Raw genomic sequence first — 14,533 nt, forward strand, 5'->3', positions numbered from 1 at the left:
AGTCTCAAGGAAAAGGCTAGCACAAAAATTCCTTTTAAACAAAATTAAAGCCTTAGTGTGTAGAATAAAACTGAACTGCACCACAGCCTTATAATTACAGCACGTTTGTACAACCTGAAACTTGGGTTCATTCCATCCTGCCATTAGCTATGAATTATCCTGCAGACACATCCATTCTTTCAACCACTGTCCTGTTCCAGACGGTCTGCTCCCTACCAGGCCCGTGTCACAGCAACAATCTCCAACTAGTGACAGAAACGAGCCTGCGGATACTGAGGGCCAAGGTACACTGACAAATGAAATCGACAAGACAGCATCCCAGGGCAGCGCATACAGTACAGCCGGGAGCTGGGGTTGCTTCCTGAAGCCCCACTGTCAATGGCAGGTACGCGGGGAGGTGCTGGTCCAGTCCAGCCCCAACAGGGACTTCTTACTGTGGGTCAAGGTCATAGGCCCTGAAAGGCACCGCCCTGAGAAGAGCACCCAGAGAACCAGCTGGGAAGTCGGGTCAGTGGTCCGACGCTCACTAGCTGCCGGGTGACCTTGGTGACGTTCTCAACCTCTGTGAGCCTCTGCCGTCTGTCTTCACAACCACCACCAACTTCAGCAAGCAGAGTGAAGCAGCACGCAAAACACAACACGGAAGCCTCGACCTCTACGTTCCTCAAGTGTCTTCACTTGTTCTGGGCCTCCAACTTTTAAAACTGATAACCTGAAAAAATGTAGTGTTGTCAGGCCCACGTTTGCTGGGTTCCTCTACAAGAAGGCGCTGGAAGGTCCCAGCTCCACATGAGGGGATGCCCGGTCCCTTCCCACCAGGGGGCCTGGCCACCCAGGGCCTCCAGAGGCCGGCATCGGCCCCAGGACTGTGGCCCCACACGAGTGAAGGGGGAAAACCAGTCTTCAATCAAACTGTTGAGAGCCCTTACAAGTTGAAAAGTTGGTCAGACTCCACCTTAGAGAAGCTTTCTAAGTGACATCAGGAAAAAGACGCGGCATTCGCAAGGCATAGAGTCAAGAACCCCAGTGGGGGCCACCATCAACGGACCCAAGTGGACCAGGAGGCCTTCCGGACCCCACAATTTGGGGCCGGTGTGGAGCAGCGAGGGCAGCATCGGGAATGCGAGCCTCCTTGCCCGGCCGGGTAAACAAGCGCGGAGTCCGGCGGGGCCTGCGCCTCTTGCGGCCCGGCTGGGGCCCGGCGGACAAAGGGGAGCAGGCGGTGCCCCGTCCCAGCGGCCAGGCGGGCTGGGCGAGCCAGGAGCCACGTGCCTGGCGGGAGCACGCCAAAAGCAGGAGAACGCTTGACCATTTTCTTGGCCCAGCGAGGAAACCGCCTTCTACTCTGCATTTAAAAAGAAAAACAATGTGTGGCTGTTTAAGTTTTTTAGAACTTTTCCAGAGAAAGGCCGGCTAGGAAAAGGGGTGCTACCGGAACCCACCTCGCCGCACCTCTCCCAGGAAACTGTAAAAGGAATTAGCACTTGAATGGGGAGGCCAGCGCGTCTGGAATGAGAAGGCGCCGCGCACGCAGTCTGAGGGTTCCGGGGAGCCGCGTCCTCCCCCTTCCAGGCGACAGTCCTAACTACAGGAATTGGCCAAAATTCAGCATTTCCAGACTTTCCTTGGGAAAGGGGGCCGAAAAAGTGCTGGCAACAAGACGGACCACCACTGAGACTGAGCGCGCCCCACACTCGCCGCGGCCGGGGTCGGGACTCGCGCAGCCCCCTCCCCTCCCGGCCGTGCGCGCCCCGACCCGGCCTCCACCCGCTCGGGCGCTTAGAACCGGGCCGGGCCGGGCTGCGGCGCCCCCATCCCCGCCCGGGCCAGCGAGGCCGGGCCAAGCGGGGCGCTCCGGGCCTCGGGCCTACACGCGGCGGCCGCCTCGGCCCCGGCCCCAGCCCCAGCCCGCCGGGCCCCGGGCGGGGATGCGAGGACGCGGGGACGCGGGCCCGAGGCGCGGGGGAGGTGCCCAGGCCGCGCGGGGCGCCCCGACGACTCGCTGGGACCGAGGAGGCCGGGGCTGCGCGTCCTCCGCGGGGCCCAGAAAACGGCCGGCCCGGCCCCGCCACCGCCGCCCCCCGAGCCCGGCCCGCGGCCCGCCCGCTCCGGCCCCGCCGCCCCGACCCCGCGGCCCACGCCAGGCCCGCCAATCGCCGGCGCCGCGGGGAGGAGCGCGCGAACGGCCGGGCGGGCGCCCCCAGCGCGAGGACTCACCGGGGCCGGCTCCCGAGTACATGGTGGCGCCGCCGAGGGACTCCGGGGCCGAGGGGCGGCCGCGCGCGCGCCACGGGCCCCGACGCCGCGAGCCGCGAGGGAGCCGCCGGCCGCACGATCCGCCCCGGCGCGGCCGCCTAGCTAAACAGGTTTACCCGACGCAGCCGGGGCGGCGGGCGGAGGCGGCGGCGGGAGCGGGAGCGGGAGCGGGAGGGGCGGGGGAGGAGGGAGGGGGAGGGGGAGGGGGAGGGGAGCGGGGCCGGCGGCGGGCGCGCGCTCGCGGGGGGAGAGGGAGGGGAGCGGGGCCGGGCGCGCGCTCGCGGGGGGAGAGGGAGGGGAGCGGGGCCGGGCGCGCGGGCGGGGTCCGCGGCGGCGGCGGCGGCGGCACCGGGTCTGGCGGGGCCTGGGGCGGGGACCCGGGGAGGGGTCTGGGGACCTCGCCGGGCGGTGGGAGCCGCCGGCGGGAACGCGGCCGGTGTGGCGCGGGGGCGGGCGCGGACCCGGGGACCCTTCCTGGCCCCCCCCAGAAAAGCAGCTTCATCCAGACGCGGGGGAGGAGCGGGGCCCCCTGGCTGGGCCGCCGGAGCCGGGAGGAGCCCACGCACCTCGCCTTCCCTGCCGCCCCGGGGGGACAGGACCCTCCCTCCCTCGGCCCCCCGGCCCCCAGCCTGGCTCTTTAAGTTACTACAGAAACGCGAAGGTCGGGAGGCCCCCTCCCAGCCCGGAGCTTGAACTTGAACGCTCGCGCAGGACCACACCGCCACCTCCCGGCGCGGCCCTAGAACCCGGAGAATCCGTTCAAAGCACCTAGAAAGTCTAAGAAGTTTTTAGTAAATTGTAGCTGGAATCAGGGGTCAGATCGGCGGTCACTCTCATCCCAGCGGTCAGGAGCCTCCCCAAGCGCTCCCCAGGGGCCTCCTGGAACCGTCGTGCGCCTCCGAGCATTTCTGTATTCCCCCCCACTCCGTCTGTCTTTCGAAGGCTTTCCTGGAAAAGCCCTCCTGTGGTTACCTCTTTTCTCCCCTAAGAGGTGGAGGGTTAGAAGGCGGAGGGTGAGCCACAATCAAAAGGGACTCGCTCCTTTTCCCAGATTTCCCGGCGCATTCCTTCACCCTGGGAGCGTGAGCTGTCTGCATGTGGGGTGCAAGGCCCTGTTCCGGGTCCGGATGAAGAATCCACGCGAGTCCTGACTGCCAGGAGCTCCGCAGCCGGTAGGGTGGGGTGGTCACTAGCTTTCTGCAGTCTTGGAGGACAGCCCTGGAGAAGTGCAGAACCAGCGCTTCCTCCGAAAACTCCACAGGACATCAGTCTTCACCAAGCTGCTGATGGAAAACGTGCTCCTGCAATGTGTATTTATGAGCACCAGGAAACCCGGGTGGGAGCGGGCATGGCGTTGTGCATCGCGGCCAGGACCGCCCAGCTCTGAATAGCCGCGGAGAGCAGGATGGAGAAACGGTGTGTGGCCATAGTCATAGGACTGGGTCTAGCCTTTCACAGAAATCCCAAAACGGGCCAAGTTAAACTGCATTGTTTAGGGATGCATCATTAAGTAGTAAATAATCCACAGAAGAGCAAGAAGGTGGTTACTGTAAGTGTCAGATGGTGGTTACAGCTGGGGCGGGGGTGGGCTGCGACCTCAGCAGGGCCCCTGGGAGACTCGGGGGTGCCAGGCCTGTTCCTTCCTGCCCTGCCGCCCTTCATTCGGCAGTCATCCCTGAAACTGCACTTCTCCCTTTGATCTACGTTTCCGTACCTTTGCTACAGAATTTCACGGGAGCGTTTAAATAGTCATGAATATTATCACTTTCCTGTTTATGAGCCGTGCACCCTCATCAGTCTACCCATTTCGCAGGTGCTCGCCCTCTCTGCCTCTGTCTCCCTCACACATCCACAAAACTCGTTTCCGCTGGAAATCCCTGAGGCCCATCTGCCCTCTGTCAGCTACTGCATGCCTCAGCAGGGGCCCAGAAGCCTCTGGCATCGCTGGCCTGCCTGCTGCTCCTCTGAACACTGCTTTGGGGAACTTTGTTGCAAGGATTTAGTTCCAGAAGGCAAGATAATGTCTCCGAGGGCTTCACTGTGTCACTTCTCTTTGGATGGCTGACACTGACGCCGTCTGCTGGCGGAGGGGTGCCATTGCTGCCTGCCCCTTCCCCTTCCCCAAGGCCCAGCCAGTCGCTGGGTTCACCCTGGGGGCACGGGGTTCCCTTCTGCTCTCCTCCTAGATAAGCCCATCCTCTCCAGGTTTCCACCCTCCACACCTGTGTTCAGGAATTCCCGCTTCCTGCAGCCCCATCTCTACCCTCCTCCCAAGCTGCGTTTCTTCCCGGCGTTCCTCACCCAGCATGGCTAACAGATCCACCACCCACAAGGGAGCTGAGCCCTGCAGTCCCCTCTGCCTGCTGCGTCTCCTGCCATAAGTGAACCTGCTTCATTCATCTGACTGCGCCTCGGTGCTTGCTGGGACACCACTCCAGCCCTTGCTGCTCTCTTCCCCAGACTCACATCTCAGGCCAGGATGGTGACTGCGCCAACTCTGGGTTTTCTGAGCCCAGTGTTTCTCCCTGACACCACTCCTTCCTCCTTGTTTTAGGATCCTGATGCTTTGATAAGACCGTGGGCTCTAATCACAGCCAAGGACATCTGCGGCAGCCTGGCCTGCAGCTCTGCACACTGGGTGCACCCCGTCTAGAGCGCCAACTCACAAGGAGTGAGAAAGGAGGAGGGAGGGAAAGCACAGAGCAAGCTCCTGAGGCCACGGGGCTGAGAAAGCCCTTGGCTCTGGGGGCATTTGTTTCTTCAAGACTAAAATGCTCGCACTGGAATAAATCATTTGTTCCTAAAACATGTTCTGCACATGATTAAAGAAGCTTTGTGAAGTCAAGTAAATTGGGAAGCACTGGATCAAACAAAAGTTTATTGTCTGCAGGCCTTCTCAGAGCCTTTAGCAAGGTGTGAAGAATCATGCTTGTATAAAGAGGAAGAAGCGGGATGAGACAGCATGCAGCCTGTCCGTAAGCCTTTGGCCACAGAACCCTTTTCTCACCAGGTACCTCAAGGTTCCACGGAGCGTCGTTTAGGAAGCGGAGGTAAAGGTCTGCTGTGATCCCTTCCAGCTCTAATAGTCTATGATTCTTTGAGTAATATGTACTTTGAGACAGGATCACCGAAGCGAAAGTGTAGTGGCAAGAACACAGCCCACTGCAGCCTCGACTTCTGAGGCTCAGGTGATCCTCCCACCTCAGCCTCCTGAGTAGCTGGGACCACAGGCACACGCCACCATGCCTGGCTAACTTTTAAAAACTTTTGTAGAGACAGGTCTCGCCGTGTTGCTTAGGTTGGTATTGAACTGCTCGGCCCAAGTGATTCTCCCACCTTGACCCCCTCAAAGTCCTGGGATTACAGGCATGAGCCACCCACCCGACCTTATTTTTTTGTTTTTGTTTTCTCTAGGCAGGGTCTCACCCTGTTGCCCATGCTGGAGTGCAGTAGTACACTCATAGCTCACTGCAGCCTCCTCGACCTCCTGGGCTCAAGTGATCCTCTTCGCTCAGCCTCTCAAGTTGCTAGGACTACAGGAGTATGCCACCAGGCCCGGCTAATTTTTGTAATTTTTGCAGAGATGGTGTTTCACCATATTGCCCAGGTTGGTTTCAAATTCCTGGGCTCAAGCAGTCCACCGGCCTCAGCCCCACAAAGTGCTGGGACTCCGGGTGTGAGACTCTGCCCAGGTTGGTGGTTTGTTTTAATTAAAAACTAAGCATTTTCTTATGCTGCTTGAAAATAAGAAGAAAAAAAAAAAAAAACTAAGCAGGCCATATGCACTGGTTTGTGGCAGAAGTCTCAGTGCTTTGGGAGGCCGAGGTGAGAAGACTGCTTGAGGCCAGGAGTTCCAGACCAGCCTGGACAACATAGAGAGACCCCATCTCTACAAAATAAAAATAAAAAATTAGGCCGGGCACGGTGGCTCACGCCTGTAATCCCAGCACTTTGGGAGGCCGAGGCGGGTGGATCACGAGGTCAAGAGATCGAGACCATCCTGGTCAACATGGTGAAACCCCGTCTCTACTAAAAATACAAAAAATTAGCTGGGCATGGTGGCGCATGCCTGTAATCCCAGCTACTCAGGAGGCTGAGGCAGGAGAATTTCCTGAACCCAGGAGGCGGAGGTTGCGGTGAGCCGAGATTGCGCCATTGCACTCCAGCCTGGGTAACAAGAGCGAAACTCCGTCTCCAAATAAAAATAAAAATAAAAAATAAAAAATTAGCCAAACATGGTGGCACATACCTGTAGTCCAGCTACTCAGGAAGCTGAGGTGGGAGGACTGCTTGAGCCCAGGAGGTCGAGGCTGCAGTGAGCTGTGATTGTGCCATGGCATTCCAGCCTTGATGACAGAGTAAGACCCTGTTTCAGAAACATACAAAAACAGGCATGATCACCTTGTTAACACCTGCCAATGCCATCCCCCCACTGGGCCTGCCAGCCTGGCCCCCTTGGCAGGATGGGGTGAGGGGCCTGCATGTGGTGGCCCCTTGACTGGTAAGCACGTCTGAATACAGCCACATCTTCTGCTTTTTAGGTAACCGTCTCAGGCCGGGCGCGGTGGCTCACGCCTGTAATCCTAGCACTTTGGGAGGCCGAGGTGGGTGGATCACCTGAGGTCAGGATTTCAAGACCAGCCTGGCCATCGTGGTGAAACCCCATCTTTAAAAAAAAAAAGAGAAGAGAAGCAAAAGGTAACCGTCTCTAGACGAGAGCTGCTTCATTTTGGTCCCTTGTTTCCTCTCCAGTTTCTCTGAAACTGTCCTGGTTTTTTGTTTGTTTGGTTGGTTTTTGTTTGGTTTTTTGGAGACAGTGCCTTGCTCTGTCTCCCAGGCTGAAGTGCAGTGGTGCGACCTGGGCTCAGCCTCGCTGCAGTCTCGGCGTCCCGGGTTCAAGGGATTCTCCTGCCTCGGCCTCCCAAGTAGCTGGGATTATAGGTGTCCGCCAAGATGCCTGGCTAATTTTTGTATTTTTAGTAGAGATGGGGTTTCACCATGTTGGCCAGGCTGGTCTTGAGCTCCTGACCTCAGGTGACCCACCTGCCTCGGCCTCTCGAAGCGCTGGGGTTACAGGCGTGACCCGCCTCTCGAAGCGCTGGGATTACAGGCGTGAGCCACCTGCCTTGGCCTCTTGAAGCGCTGGGGCCACAGGCGTGAGCCACCCGCCTTGGCCTCTCGAAGCGCTGGGGTCACAGGCGTGAGCCACCCACCTTGGCCTCTCGAAGCACTGGGGTCACAGGCGTGAGCCACCCGCCTCGGCCTCTCGAAGCGCTGGGGTTACAGGCGTGAGCCACCGCGCCCGGCCTAACTGCATTTTTTTTTGTCTTGTTTTTTTTCTTTTTTCTTTTGAGATTGCATTTTCTTCAGGCAGGCATTGATCTCTGCCTTTTAGTCTGGCACACCTCCCTTGAGCCCCCTAAATTTAAGTCTGAATCCAGCTCCTCTTCAAAGGATGGTGTCTCACCTATGAGGTGTGGGCACCCTTGCCTTCCAGTGTCCCAGCCAGAGGACAGCTAGTGCTTCTAAGCATGGTGTGAGGACCACCCAGAGTGCATCCCAGATGCCGCCCCAAATTGTTTAAGGTCGAGAGTTACAAATTCATCCAAAGGCATCTTCTCCAAAGTCCTTGGGAGATTTGTGTGGATGTGGTGTATCCAGCTTGTAGCATTTTCTGGAGTTAAAAGAGATAAATAAAAGCTATCTTTCACTAAGCATGGTGGCTTACACCTATAATCCCAGCACTTTAGGAGGCTGTGGTGGGCAGATCACTTGAGCACAGTTGAAGAACAGTCTGAGCAACAGAATGGGACTCCATCTCAAAAAAAATACAAAATTAGTGGGTCATGGTGGTGTGCTTATAATCCCAGCTACTCAGGAGGCTGAGGCGCTCAGGGAGGTAGAGGCTGCAGTGAGCTGTGATCGTGCCACTGCGCTCCAGTCTGGATGACAGAGCAAGACCCTGTCTCAAAAAAAATAAAACAAAAAACACAAAACCTATCTTTCATATAGGGAGAAACATTAAGTAAAAATTATCAGAGAAGCCAAGCATTTAATGATGTAAACAAGTGTAAATTTTTAGCTTTCCATGACTCCTTTATACTATCATTCTTATCTAGTGTCATGTTTCTTTGAAATAATATACTGATACATTGTTTAGCAAAGTCTTTGGCTATCAGACCAATATTTTTAAATTAACCATAACTCTATTTACTAATGACAATTAAAAATAAAAATTTATTTATTTTTGAGGCAGAGTCTTACCCTGTCACCTAGGCTGGAGTGCAATGGCACAATCTTGGCTTATAGCAACTTCCACCTCCCAGGTTTGAGCTATTCTCATGCCTCGGCCTCCCACGTAGCTGGGATTACAGGCATGCACAACCATGCCTGACTAATTTTTGTATTTTTAGTAGCAACGGGGTTGTGCTGTGATGGCCAGGCTGGTCTCAAATGCCCGGCCTCAGGTGATCCACACACGCCTTGGCCTCCCAAAGTGCTGGGAATACAGGCATGAGCCACCAGCCCTGGCCTAAAAATAAAATTTAGATAGAATGGGGCTGGGCACAGAGGCACGTACCTGTAGTCTCAGCTAATTGGGAGGCTGAGGCAGGAGGATGGCTTGAACAGGAGGTGAAGGCAGCAGTGAGCTGTGATCACGCCGCTGTACTTCAGCCTGGCCAACAGAGTGAGACCGTCTCAAAAAAAACTAGAAAAAAGAAAAGAAAAAAGTTAAAACTTTTTTGCCATCATCTAAATGTTTGTTTCCCACCACAAAGTGCATATGTTGAAATCTTAACATGAAAGGTGATGGTATTAGGTGGGGCCCTTAGGAGGTGACTAGATCATGAGGAGGGAGCCCTCACAATTGAGATTAGTGCCCTTATAAAAGAGGCCCTGTTAGTGGATCATTTGAGCTGAGGAGTTTAGGGCCAGCCTGACCAACATGGCAAGACCCCATCTCTACAAAAAATACAAAAATTAGCCAGCCATGGTGGCACACATCTATACTCCCAGCTACTCAGGAGACTGAGGTGGGAGAATTGCTTGGGCCTAGGAGGCAGAGGTTGCAGTAAGCTGAGATCCTGCCATTGCACCCGAGCCTGGGTGACAGAGCAAGACCCTTTCTCAAAAAAATAGATAAGAGGCCCTCTTTGCCTGGTGCAGTGGCTGGCACCTGTAATCCCAGCTACTCAAGAGGCCAAGGTGGGAGAATCGCTTGAGGACAGGAGTTTGAGACCAGCCTGGGCAACAATTTGAGTCTCTATCTTTTTTTTTTTTTAAGACATATTCTCCCTCTGTCACCCAGACTGGAGTGCAGTGGTGCAATCTTGGCTCACTGCAACCTCTGCCTCCTGGGTTCAAGCAATTCTCATGTCTCAGCCTCCCACATACCTGAGTGCACCACCACACCTGGCTAATTTTTGTATTTTTAGTAGAGATGGGTTTCACCATGTTGCCTCGGTTGGTCTCAAACTCCTGGCCTCAAGTGATCCACCTGCCTCAGCCTCCCAGATGCTGGGATTACAGGCATAAGCCACTATGCACAGCCAAGACTCTGTCTTAAAAAAGATAATTAGCCGACCGGGTGTGGTGGCTCACGCCTGTAATCCCAGCACTTTGGGAGGTTGGGGGGGGGGGGGGGCAGATCACCTGAGGTCGGGAGTTTGAGACCAGCCTGGCCAACATGGTGAAACCATGTCTCTACTAAAAATACAAAAAACCACCGGCGTGGTGGTGCGGGCCTGTAATCTCAGCTATGTGGGGCTGAGGCAAGAGAATTGCTTGAACCCAGGAGGCAGAGATTGCAGTGAGCCAAGATTGTGCCACTGCATTCCAGCCTGGGAGACAGAGGGAGACTCCATCTTGGGGGAAAAAAAATTAGCCCATTGCAGTGGTGTGCACCTGTAGTTTCAGCTACTTGGGATGCTGAGGTGGGAGGATCTCTTGAGCCCAGGAGTTCAAGGTTATAATAAGCTATAATTATGCCACTGCACTCCAGCCTGGGTAACAGTACAAGATTCTATTTCTAAAAGGAATAAAAATTGAAAAAGAGGCCTCAGAGAACTGCCTTGCCCCTTCTGCCATATGAGGATACAGGGAGAAGCTGTCATCTGTGGACCAGGAAGAAGGCTGTCACCAGACACTGAATGAATCTGCAGATGCCTTGGGCTTGGAATTTGCAGGCTCCAGAACTATGAGAAATTTCTGTTGCTCGTAAGCCACCCAGTCTATGGTATTTTGTTATAGCAGCCCACTCTTTTTATCTTTTTGAGATGGAGTCTTGCTCTATCACCAGTCTGGAGTGTGCAGTGGCATGATCTCGGCTCACTGCAACCTCTGTCTCCCGGGCTCAAGTGATTCCCCTGCCCCCTGGGCTCAAGTGATTCCGCTGCCCCAGCCTCCTGAGTAGCTGGGATTACAGGTGCATGCCACCATGCCTGACTAATTTTTTGTATTTTAGCAGAGACAGGGTTTCACCATGTTGGCCAGAATGGTCTCGATCTCCTGACCTCGTGATCTGCCCACCTTGGCCTCCCAAAGTGCTGGGATTACAGGCGTGAGCCACTGCGCCCGGCCAATATACTCTTACTGGGCTCACATATAGAGAAGGGAAGAGTCTTGTTCTGTGTTTCTTGAAGCAGCAGAACGAGGCATGGGTCCATGGGAAGATTACCTAATAGTCCATGGGATCCTGCACTGCCTCCTAAGAGATGCATTTCCATAAAAAGGCAGACACTGGCACAGTGCACTTCCCTGGCCCAAGAACCTGTTCTAGGCACTGCATGAGCATTTACTCATTCAAGCCCCAGAGCACTCACCCTCATCCTATGATGAGAAACTGAGGCAGAGCGATCCCACAGCCGAGCTTGAAACCCAGCAGGGTGGTCCTGGCAGGTACAGTGCATGATCACACCAGGGAGTCTGCAGCCCATCTCCCGGTTTCTTCTGACTCCACGGTTCACGGAATGCATTTGACTTTCTTCAAACAGTTTTGCTTACACACCCCCAAATGTCATTTTAAACATTTTTTTACCCCCCTTACACATTAAGTTGACACCTAAAATATTATGTAAGGTTTAGATAGTTACAGAGAATACAACTTCTGGAACATTGTAAATATTGACACTTCAAAATAAAACTGTCATATCACTTTTAAAAATGTAACCAGATGGAACAGAAAAATACCGTATCGATTTGATATCCTATATAATCCATTCAAAACAGTGTAGTTGTCCCTCTATGTCTGTGGGGGATTGGTTCCAGGACTCCTGATGGACACTAAAGTGCACAGCTCAAGTCCCTGATGTAAAATGGTGCAGTGTGTGCATGTAGCCCACCCACATCCTCTTTATTTTTTTTGAGACGGAGTCTCGCTCTGTCACTCAGGCTGGAGTGCAGCAGTGCGATCTCGCCTCACTGCAACCTCTGCCTCCCGGGTTCAAGCGATTCTCCTGCCTCAGTCTCCCAAGTAGCTGGGATTACAGGCACACGCCACCACGCCCAGCTGATTTTTGTATTTTTAGTAGAGACAGGGTTTTACCATGTTGGCCAGGATGGTCTCAATCTCTGGACCTCGTGATCCGCCCACCTCGGCCTCCCAAAGTGCTGGGATTACAGGCGTGGGCCACTCCCTCTGGCCTAGATTACTTCTAATATCTAACAAAATGTAAATGCCATGTAGTAAGTAATTATACTGTATTGTTTAGAAAATAACGAGCAAAACGTCTGTATGCCTTCAGTCCAGAGACCACCATCATAGGCCTGACTGCATTTTCCATACACGGTTGACTCTGAGGACATGGAGGGCTGACTGAACGTGAGCCACCCACCTCTTCTTTTGTATTTCACAGTGTTCTTTTCCTCACAGAACCCACTTTCCACTTTAGCTCTTTCACATATGTGTATCCTAAGGAAATATTTTTATGTTTGAAAATCTTACTGATTCTGCTATACTTCTGTACAACAAAAAGGTATGTATAAATGGAAATCTTAAATTTTTATTTCCTGTGAGACTGAGTGTTAGAAAAAATTCTTTTGGGTTTATTTATCATTACACTTGTCGGAACACAACTAATCAAACACAAATATGTTACAAAGTTAGAATAATAATAATTAGCCATGAATTATTAGTCATGAAGGTAGTAACTCATTAGTCAGACATGTTTGTGGGAAATACGTCTCTTTTTTTCTTCTTCTTCTTCTAACACAGAAGAAAGGAAAGTACATCTCTTAAGGGGAAAAGTAGATCTTTCTTAATTCCCAGACTGAGGAAGGGCCGGATGGCCCCGTTGCTGGACCGAGGGCTCTTCAACGATTCTTTTCGCGTTCCCCTTGTTTGTGAATGGCAGTGCTTACAGTGGCGTCCATCCCATGAGGAGTAGCTGAGAATGGAAGGAAATGCTTTTACAGTGGCTCAGTGCTCTGACCCCTCCCAGGCTATCCTCCAAAACTCACGTGGTGGTCTCCGCCCGACCCGTAGCTGGTAACTCGGCTGTCCTGCCTCAGGGTGATGGAAGCTACGACTGAAGTCGCCTGGCTTTCAAAAGGATCATTTGTGACCCTCATCTAGTCCGGGTGTCTGCAGAACGGTGTGGTGGATGAGGTCACCGTCCAAAGGTCGTGGCCCTCTGGGCCCCTGCAGTGATCTCACCCCAGTGGCGCTGAGCTCAGCCACGTGACTATCGTTGGTCAACAGGGTGGCCTTCAGAGGCTGATGTGCAGGTGCCCATCTGGTGGCAGAGTTGGTCCCAGCCAGGTGGCCTAGAGAAAACTTCCTCCCTGCATCCTCCTCAGCCTGGTTCCTGAGGGAATCTGGAGCCAGGTTCATCTGGAGGCAGAGCCTCTCAGCCACATGCAGCTGCATCAGCCAACCACCAGCTAATGCACAGAGGTGGAGCGAAGGGAACGCGTGTTGCTACACAGCAAAAGCTGAGTCAAAATCCCAAGGTACCTTTTAAAACATGGAGGCTGACAAATTGGTGCCAAAATGTAAACATAACTGCAAGTGACTTAGAAGGTAAAAAGTAAAATATCTTGGAAAAAAATAACAAAATGGATGATTTGCAATAGCTAATTTCATGAATATACTTGATTTCAAGAGTCATTATAAAGCTAAATAATCAAGACAATGTAAGGTAGACAGAAGAATACATGAGTTGAATAGGGGAACAGAATAGCAAGTCTAGAAATAAATCCACACAAATGGTCAATAGATTTCTTTTTTTGAAACACGTGCACTTTATTGAACGCCATTGTAGAAAAGTGTGTGAGGATAAAGCACTGTCAGGGCTCGGCTTGGGGCAGGGTGAGGAATGGAAGGTGGAGCACGTGGGAAACAGGTTATGGGCAGAGCTCCTGGCCTGGATGATGCCTCTTGATCTATCCATAGACTTGCAAGATCAATACTGGGATGATGATCAGCAGAATGGCTGCGATGATGCCCAGAATCAGAGCCCAGATGTTCAGGCACTTGGCGGTGGAGGCATAGGCCTGGGCCCTGGTCAGGTCGCCAGCCGTCTTCCTGCCCCTAGACTTCACGGAGTAGGCGAACGCTCTGAAGTCCAGGCAGCAGGAGTTCGTGAAGAGGGTGTTGAACGGGGACCAGACGACACGGTTGGACGTGGAGGTCTCGCTGTGGCTGTGGATCACAGTGGATGTCAGGGGAGCAGGGTTGTGGGGCAGCCACCTCATGCTCTTCCGTGATCATCTTGTTGGTGGGAGTGAAGACAGTGTGGACAGTGTGGTTCACGGTGTCCAGGGAAGACCAGCTGTGGTCAGGTTGCTGGGATGGTTCTCAGTGGGCCCTCCCTTTCCCCAGTAGTTTGGATTTCTCTGGTCAATAGATTTTTGACCAAGCTACCAAGGCAAGACAATGGACAAAGATTTTTTTCAACAAATGGTGCTGGAATAATTGGATTTCCCTATGGAAAATAATGAACTTCAACATCCACCTTACATCCCTCACACTAATTCAAGATAAATCACAGACCTAAATATAAAACTAATATGGCGGCGCACAGTGGGCCATGCCTATAATCCCAGCACTTTGGGAGGCCCAGGCAGGAGGATTGCTTGAGCCCAGGAGTTCAATACCGGCCTGGGCTACTTACTTGGCAAAACCTTGTCTCTATAAAAAATATAAAAATTAGCTGGGCTTGGCATACACCTGTAGTCCCAGTTACTCGGGAGGCTGAGGTAGGAGGATTGCTTGAGCTTAGGAGGTCGAAGCTGCAGTGAGCCGAGATTGCCCCACTGTGTTCCAACCTAGGTGACA

At 53.6% G+C, this 14,533-nt stretch overlaps 1 protein-coding gene across 2 annotated transcripts in view; it reads right to left on the minus strand.

Annotated features, from left to right (window-relative positions):
- The window catches only part of AGO2 (argonaute RISC catalytic component 2), a 122,220-nt gene extending 119,964 nt beyond the window's left edge, over window positions 1-2,256 (minus strand). The window contains exon 1 of one of the 2 annotated variants that reach the window (XM_064384628.1): window positions 2,218-2,256. In XM_064384628.1, the coding sequence (XP_064240698.1) occupies window positions 2,218-2,239 (22 nt within the window). In that variant the 5' untranslated portion in view covers window positions 2,240-2,256. Of the gene's footprint in view, window positions 1-114; window positions 709-2,217 lie in introns of those variants that run through there. The other variant, XM_012461189.3, reaches the window with a different exon arrangement.
- Window positions 2,257-14,533: the final 12,277 nt, after the last annotated feature.

This window comes from Aotus nancymaae, unplaced genomic scaffold (assembly GCF_030222135.1).
Source record: "Aotus nancymaae isolate 86718 unplaced genomic scaffold, 86718_ANA_hifiasm-v0.15.2.pri h1tg000036l, whole genome shotgun sequence".
NCBI classification, from domain to species: domain Eukaryota; kingdom Metazoa; phylum Chordata; class Mammalia; order Primates; family Aotidae; genus Aotus; species Aotus nancymaae.